General features: G+C 44.1%; 1 protein-coding gene across 1 annotated transcript; it reads right to left on the bottom strand.

Moving 5' to 3' along the window:
- Positions 1 to 785: 785 nt before the first annotated feature.
- On the bottom strand, positions 786 to 1,976 carry LOC127328318 (uncharacterized). The gene is made up of 3 exons (XM_051354925.1): positions 1,791 to 1,976; positions 1,458 to 1,707; positions 786 to 799 (listed from the first exon to the last, which is right to left on the bottom strand). Exons 1-3 carry the CDS (start codon positions 1,974 to 1,976, stop codon positions 786 to 788), a joined length of 450 nt encoding a protein of 149 aa, XP_051210885.1.
- Between the last annotated feature and the right edge of the window lie 7,197 nt (positions 1,977 to 9,173).

The following is a 9,173-nucleotide window of genomic DNA, read 5'->3' as shown; positions in this document are numbered from 1 at the left end:
CTGTACTCGACCCATTTTGGCACCTGTAACTTCGCAGAGAACCCAAAATTTGCAGAAAACATGGATAAACACTCTTGTACTCAACTTGGTGCCGATGTTGAACTCGTGCAACCTTCAGAACTGTACTCGACCCATTGTGGCACCTGTACATTCCCAAATAACCCAAAACTTGCAGAAATCATGGAGAAACACTCCTGCACTCCACTTCCTGTCAAAGCTGAACTCGTGCAACCTTCAGCACTCTTCTAGACAAATTGTGGCACCTGTATCTTTCCAGGGAAACCAAAACATGCATAAAACGTGAAGAAACATTATGTATTTCACTCTATGTGAAACTGAACTCGTGCAACCTCCACAACTGTACTCAAGCCGCTTTGGCTCATAATCCTTCACAGAGAACCTAAACATTGCTGAAAACCTAGAAAAACACTCATGTATTCCATTCGGTGTCAAAGATGAACTCGTGCAACCTTCACATCTATACTCGAAGATTATTGGTACCTGTACCTTCCCAAATAACGCAAATCCTGCAGAACACATGGAGAAACACTCCTGTAATCCTCTTGGTGTCATAGTTGTACTCACGCACCCTTCACAACTGTAATCTTAAAAAAAATCCTGTACTAGTGTGCCAAGTGAACAAAAATCATGCTAAGAAAACAAACAGATACATTCATGTACTCCTATTGCTGCCCAATCTGTACTCCTGCTCTCTTCACAACTATACTCGATGCAGCTTGCACTGTACTGTCCCAGTGAAAAACAATACTTTCAGACCGTAATAATCACAGCATGAGCACTGTATCCCAGAATAAAAGCAAAGTAAATCTAGAAACATACTGATCTTAGTTCCTACCCGTAGAAACGAAAATTTGCAAATAAAAAAGAAGGGAAATCCCTATCCGTGTTTCCACCGTAATCATATCCATACCACCGCTGTATCGTCTACTAAAATTTTGTGATCACCTATACTTACAGAAATAAAAGCTACAATTTGAACAAAAACAAATAAAAACATCTGTACTTACGACCATTAAATTCTGTACGCGGAAATCAAAAATTAAATGTGAACAAATAAAAGCCGGTGTACTTAAGGCCCTTAACGAATGTACCTACTACGACTGGTACTCATACTCTATCAGCAGCTATACTCGTGTTAATACCACCGCTGAACCCAGTACTGCTATACAAAAGATAATTTCAATATCCAAACTACACATTAAAACACATTACATTGATTAATAATTGTATATAAACACATTACAGTCAACCATATAAATGATAACAGTATCAGTCATACATTGTACATATATCCAGTAATATCGTATCCCTTGATTGCCCATTTTTTTTAGGAATTTCAAAGCTTAGCCATGCATCCAAGGCTGCATATTTGACCTGATCAAAGCTTAATTCGGGTCTTGCCCATCCTTCCTCTCTTATTTTCTTGCAAGAATCACCTTTCTTTTCCAAATTTGTCCCCAACACAGGATTTGACAGGTCATAGAGTGATGGTATTCTTTTATTCTTAACACGAGGATCTAGTTTATGAATATTGATCATCTTCTGCAAGTCGAACGCACACCTGATGTTTAATCCGTAAGGCATCAGCATCCTGCGATCCATATCAATTGCTGCACCAAAAAACCAGATCTTCTCCGAGCTCAAGAATTTCTTTAACAAACATGGAACCTTTGTTGCCTGAAATATCTGCGAAAATTCAAACTAAAGGTCAACGACGTATATAATTCGGAACAGTTGGTAAAAAACTTGTATGGTGTCATTTGTGATACCTGAAAAAGAATGATGTCATTAGCAACACATAGCTGCAAAACTGCTGCACGTTGCCGTTTATCCTCTGGAAGAAATTTCTGCTTTATTCCTTTCACTTTGTCAGTGAACTCGCAATCAAGACCAACGATCTCTGCGCTGGAGTCGCAAAGGAAATCTTCGGATACGCGGTAGATCCACTTCTCCATTGTTGCAGCCCTTGTGGTTACGGTGACCTTGAATTTCATTGAGAGATGCTCGAACGAATATACGGTGTCACTTGTTTGGGGCGCCATAAGGATGGGAGAATAAAATGGTTAAAGTGATGGTTTTGATACCTATCCACTTGGTTTGGGGTTCTATTTATACAAGATCAAGGCGGTGACGATGAGTGAGAACACATCACTGCCGAATTGTATTCCCTCGTTGGAATGTGAACAGACTGATAACTTAATAGCGGATTAATCAATAATAACTGTGGGTTAGACGTGCAGACGCAAAAGGGGCTTGAGAGCAAGGAATTGCGAACAAGGAGGGGGTTATCATCAATTATGCCTATCCTACTATTGAGTTATCACTGTTGACCGATACAGTGGTGCCTTTTTATTTTTCTGCGCTCGTTGTGTTCGTACCACTGCAGTTCTAAGACATGCTTCACTTGATTCGGCCAGGCCATGTCTAGCAGGAAGCACCGTTTCAGTGTAGCATAGAGCATTTTTAGTCACATTGGATAAATATCAAACGAGTTATTTTTCACTTTTAGAATCACCGAGTAAATAATCTATATTTTGGATTTTTTTTACAAATGTTACATCGATTATAAAGTTGACAAAAAAATACACCTGGTGCGACTACACATTGATGCAACACAATGTAATTGACATGTTAAATAAAGTGAATTATGCATAATCAAAAAATATATATACACAGTTGGCTATCAACAAATAAATATATGTGCACAACATTTTCTGTACCTGCGCGGAAATCAAAAGTGCATTTTTTCTAAATCAACAAACCGTTTTTCCTGAGTCTAAAAAAAGTGCCGGCAACAACATGCCGGCCCCTTTGCCTAAGACGCGGATCAGGCGCGCCAGCGCCTCACGACACAGGAAATTTTGGGCGTCGGAGCCACTTATCAGTAACGCTAGGGCGCCACATGAGATATTTTCACCGACGACGCCGGGCCGGAAACTCTCCCGCATGCCGCGCATGAAATTCTACCACTACAACAACGCACGGGAGGTTTCCCGCCACGCCGACAGTCTATATTATCCCACCACCCCCGCCTCATTGGTTCAAACAACCTAGAAATAGAAAAATATTCGATTCGTGGGATGACGTGGCGCTAGAGGGAACAGTAGGAATCATGGAGTCGGACCCACATCTCGCAAATAACGAGGAATGGGCGATGGCGGCGCCAACGGCACCCGTATGTGCCGATGTCGCGAACGAGCGGCAACATCAGGTGGCGGGGCAATGGAAGCGCAAGGAGAGGCGGCCACTACGGGACGCGCGGCGGCGACAGGAGGAGGAGGAGGTTCCGCGGCGCGCGGCGGGAGGAAGAGGAGGAGCTGCTGGAGCGCCAGGATGCATGGCGGTTGCGGGAGGCGGCGAACCAGCGCCGGTGGTAGGCGGGCCAAGAGCAAGGGTGGGAGGACTTTGCGCTCAGGCGGTTGCAGCGGGAGGAGACGCATCATCAGAATGAAGTATACGAGCGGCGGTGTTTGGCGCAGATGCAGCTCCGGCTACGAAGGCAGTAGTCGGATTTGCCAGAAAATATTATTCATTGATCCTGGATGACATTAAAATGAATCTACAAGTATAAATATTTAGTTTATGTAAAAAATCCCATCGGGACCGCCAGTGTGGGAACAGCTCCCCCAAATAGAGGACGGCGTCCACCATACCGAAGTGCCAACACATCGTTCGACGTCTACTTGAGGTGCGCAGATGCTCTTACGTGGTAAATGAAATGTTTATATCACTTGTTATAATGAAAAAAAAAGATACAACGGGTGTCGGATAGAAGATGATGTGACACAATTTACTAACAAATACATTCATTGTTATTAAACTGTGCAACATCACCTTATATCCATACATAGTTTTACCTCAACATAAATGACACGTGAGAGGAGTTGAACTCACAACCTGTGCACAATATCTTCGAACCACTAGGACACACCATTATGTGTGTTGCAATCCTTATCTAATTTATAAAATACTAGTACTTGTACTACATACTCTTCCACCATTATTAAATTCTACTGACTGCCAAACAGGGTTAGGGTTAGTTTTATCCAGTCCTCCAAAGTCCGAACCAGGGCGTCGTGCAGCTGCGGTAATCAGCAGCAGCACGGCGCGCAGCATAGCAGCATCAACAACCATCAGGAGCACTTACAAAATCAATCTTAAGGACTGCTGATCTACTATCAGTCCTCTCACCGCAAGCCTACCTGTACTGAGCACAAAATCCTCAAAGGAAATTTCGTATCAATTTTGCTTTTCTGATCTTCAATTAGTCATCTAAACTGTGAAAGCTCAACATACATAGTTTCTAATCTGGAGAAAAGCTCAATATTGTTTGATATCATCAAGGCTAAGTAACAAATCTTTACTCTTTATTTGCAACAAAATAGCAAATCCAAAAATATAATGTAAAAGATGTCAGTTCCAAAGTGGTCGCTAGGGCTCATCCCGTTAGACCAGCTTCGTAGGATAGCTGACGAACATAGGAAGCATGAGGAGGAAGAGAAAATGGCTTAGGACCGGAGACAGACGAAGCTGCGACGGAAGCTACTGTTCCTCCAGATCTGCTTGGCCTCACCGTGGTTGATCACCCAGATGGCGAAGGGTTGGCGTCCACAGTTGTCAGGGCAGGGCCTGGAGGAGCAAAATGCAACGGCAAAGGCAATGTTGGATCTCAGGGGTGAGGATGACCCAGCGCGAGAGATGGCGGTTAGAGGACTCAAGGATCTGGACGAGATTATGCCGTAAGGATCGTCGTGCCGGTGGGGAACCTGCTCTCACAGGCGAGTCATTTAATAGGATCTGTTTAGAAGTGGCTGTAATAAAAGATCTTACTATGCTTCCTATTATTATATGGTTTTGTTTGGTGCTGCAGCTGTACTTGTGTTAAGGTAAGAGATGTACTCCACCATACTGGGATCTGTACCTACCCAGCGAAATCGAAAGATTGCAGATAAACAAATAAATAACCAGTTAAAAACAACAACATCTTGAATAACCAATAGACTGTTAAAGCTTACAATAGTGCCTTATTATAAGATTCTTTAATACAACCGAGACATAGGTACAAATAAGAATAAAACATCCTTCAAACAAACTTCAATACAATTTCAACACATTGTTTAAACAAAACAACTGCATTATAACTGATTTAAAATACTTCAATAGGAGCACTTCTAAAGTTTTCGGACAATTCTTCATATCTAAAAGCCAAATCCCCACAATCCATCTGTCACGGTAGGAACAAACCACATAGGAGACTCCACAATATCACCCCAGCCAGCCGCAGCATATTGGAAAGAGGAGCCAATGCCAACTCCACCATTGAGTGACATCCTACACCAATCTGGAACAGGCTGTGGTACTTGGTGGAAACGCTTGTGAGTAGCAAACACACAGTCTGATGTGAAAACTGGAGCTGCATTGACATCGTTGAGACCAGCTACCTCGGGAGGACCAAGCAGAAACGGGTAGTTTATACCAAGAAATAAAGATGTGCCGTGCAGATCTTCAAGCCTGACCCAATTTGGTGTGACAGTGTCATCACCATAAGAATCTCTAGCATAGACATGACAACGCATCGACGGGTAAATCAGTAGCTCCCTCCCCATATGATCGATCGGATTACCTTCACTGGGTTCACCATGACCTCTAACATTAATCCAAAGAACAGTGCCTTCATGCCCTGGAGAAAGGAACCACGTGCCGGGAGCAATGTTGTTGCCATCATGAACACCACCATGTAGATTTGGCTGCTCAATAATCTCTGGAGCAGCTATCACCTGAGGAGCAGCACCGGCACCTGTTTTTTTTTTTTTTTTTGCTTAAACATGGTTAAGATAGATCGGATACTATATAACTAAGTTAAGAAAAACGTGATGCAAAAAATAGTATACAATAAGTGCAAAAAAAAAACTATACCACCGAAATCATAAACTCACCCCAAATAGTAGGATCCCAAACAAGGACATCCCCTCTGGGTGCAGTAGCAGCGTAGATCCTACCACTGGTAAGAATGGCATCAACATACCTTGACGGTGCAAGGTAATCGTTGCGAAGGATCCCCCACTGTACGTCCCTACTACCACCACGCATGATTGCAATTATCTTATCAAACACTGCTATGACATAGTAGTTCCATTTGTTTCCAACCCTGTATGGTTCAGCAGTTATCTGAATCTTCAACAACTGCATGTGTGCCAAATCATACCGATACAAGAAAGGCCCATCTGGAGCGATGCCAACGTTACGAACGGATGGCAGAGGGATCTCCTCGTCTGTGTAGACATTAAGCAGAGACCACCGTGCTTGCTCCTGAACAACTGCAACCCATTCGCCATTTGAACCAACCCAGTGCTTGTCGCCTGGCCCAACCTGTGTACAAGGTACAAATGCTTTTGCGAAAGGAGCGTCTAGTGGCATCAGCGATGCGTCAATACCCTGCGAATTTTTGAATTTTCTAGTATGAAATACAGTACAAAAACATTTTCGTGCAATCCATGGAAAACAATGAATACCTGTTCAGTGCGATCAGCGGGCCATGAACTAGGATCAGAATGCAGCAGACAGGGTGATCCAAAAGGGAAACTTCCATTCTCACGGATAGCATTGCGCATACCTGGCATACCTCGGGACATTCTAGCAACGGTGATGACGTCTGAGTGAGCGCTGATATGCATCAATGGACCAGAAGTGATCGCAGAAACGAGAGAGGAAGAACCCTGCTCCATTGATGATGATTGCAGAGAAGAAGAGTGTATTTTCCTGTACGGCAGTATGTTGTTGTTTCTCACCGGATGATGTGATAGAGATACAAGGAAATGTTCAGAATATAAGGACTCGAGTTGGCAGTTAGTAGTAGCGGTTGCTAATTTTAGACCATCAAAAACACTTATGCGCCAACACCTATAAAACCGTCAAAAGTAGTGGGGGTGAAAGCAGTTACAGGGATGAGGGGGTCGTCCATCAATTCCAAAAATAAGTTTAATACAGAGCATTAAAATCATCCATTTCATGCTATGTAATCGTACTTACGCATCCATAGCATGCTATGCAACCATACTTATGCATCATGCTGCACAGCATTACAGTGCACCTGCTGTACTCCGTCAACAACATAAATGTACCTATGCAGCACATCGTTCAGTACTTATACATACTATGTATTAGTACTCGTGATTCTGATTGGACAGTACTCCATAACTATCAACTGGGATCAGCTGTACTCTACCCTATTACGAACTGTACCTATCACATAGAACAGAAGAAACAAACGAAAACAATCTGGTTCTCCTCTCCATGACAAAACTGTCCTCGATATAGTTCCAACACTGTACTCTACGCTATTACTAACTGTACCTATCCAACAGAACCGAAGAAACCAACTATACCAACAGAAACAATCTCGTACTCTTCTCCATGCAGCACCTGTACTCATTTCAGTTGCAACGCAGTACTCCAGGCTATCAACAATATATACTTTATGTAAAATGAATCATGAACAAAACATACAAAAACAATCTGCTGCTGCTCTTCGTAAATCAGATGTACTCGCGTCGATTTCACTCCTGTACTCCGGCTTCTTAGCAGATGTACTTAATTTATTAACTAAAAACAACAGACACAAAATTTCCACTCGTTTCCATTGCACAGCTGTACTGATGACAGTTTTACCGCAGTACTCGTAAAGAATGTATACCATTTGAATAAGAACAAAACAAAGAAGTACGAATTCGAAAAAACAAGTACCCAGACTTCCTTGCAACTTCACCAATACCATGAAAATTACATCGAATGGAAATACAGAACAGAATACAAAAACGAATCAAAAGAGTCCACAAGCCGGTTAGTTGTAGACGACGTCGCTAATACTAGGCCAACAGAGGGTGGAACGAAACGCGGCACGCCTCGTTGTTGAAGACCTTGACAACGAAACTAGAAGTATCCTCCCTGTGGCGAAAGGACAGGACATTCCCAGATTGAACACCGTAGAGAGCAGCGAACATGCCCCAATCGCTAGCAAGGTACATGCTTCCATGCTCCCAGAGAGTCCACACCTTCCATAGCTCCTGCTTCGGACTCGCCTCTCGCAAGAGTGCATAGCCCGGATCGTACCGCGCGTACACCTTGGCAAAGGCGTCCGGAAGCCTCAACTTCATCAGCCCTGGCACGGTGACGAACACCAAGAACTCGTGCGCCGGTGACAAGGTCATCGTCACCTCCTTCCAAGAGCGTTTCACTGGCGGCTTATTCTCCACGACGGCGACGGCCGGAATGTCCCGTGGCACCCGAAAGGTTGTTACGGCACCGGCGGACGCGGCGGCCGCGACGCTCACCAGCCAATTCTCGCCGCTGGCAGTGACGCCCCCACTGGGCCTCGGTACACCCGTAGGCGGGGCGGCGGCAGCCTTCAACTTCCTCGACGCACGGGGGACCTTGTCCTTGCTTCCAATAGGGCGACCGCGTCCCCGCTTCAGATTGATGACCGCGGAATTGGACGCCATACCTACCGTAGATGAACCAACTTGAAAACGATGAACAAGACAAGACTTTGGTGGATTGGAGCACCGGAGCACAGAAAGTTATGGAGAGCTCCACGCAGTGTATATAGAGATCGAAGGCAGATTCAGAGGAGACGGATGGGACATGAATGAGCTCCCCACAGTCTTCAGTCCAGAACAGTTTTCGGAACGACAGATGAGACTCGACGATTCCTCTCTCGAGGCAGATCCAACGGCACTATAGCAAATGCCGTTCCGCATTCGCGGCGAAGATACTACCAACGTGTCACGCTTCCTGCCACAGGCCACCGGAGGTACATATGTAACATTGGTTCAACCCATTACCAACAGTCTGTACACGTGTTCGTGCCGCGCCTGTACTCGCGCATACAACACAACCGTACTACATAATATCAGCAACATTAGATATTACAGAAAACAGAAACCATCAACTAAAACCAAAAAGATACAGTACTTGATCTTCGTGCCGCATCTGTAATTTCCCCAGCTGCAACCAAAACCGAAAGAAACAACCTGGTAATAATATCCATTTTTTAAATAATGAATTAAATCGTTCGAGTATAAGTGGCGTTTTCGGAATTTCAACAAAACGCGCACAACCCTGACGTCGTGGGACCCACAACATCAACCAATTCA

Source organism: Lolium perenne, chromosome 4 (genome assembly GCF_019359855.2).
Source record: "Lolium perenne isolate Kyuss_39 chromosome 4, Kyuss_2.0, whole genome shotgun sequence".
Lineage (NCBI taxonomy): Eukaryota > Viridiplantae > Streptophyta > Magnoliopsida > Poales > Poaceae > Lolium > Lolium perenne.
Note: the sequence above shows the minus strand (reverse complement) of the source record. Positions and strands in the feature narration are given on the sequence as shown.

What these genes read in the sequence shown, in the direction of transcription:
- LOC127328318 (XM_051354925.1), bottom strand. Translation starts at nt 1,976, where the DNA reads ATGGAGAAGTGGATCTACCGCGTATCCGAAGATTTCCTTTGCGACTCC. An exon ending in ATGACATCATTCTTTTTCAG is followed by an intron (nt 1,708 to 1,790) that starts GTATCACAAATG and finishes GAATTTTCGCAG; the next exon opens with ATATTTCAGGCAACAAAGGT.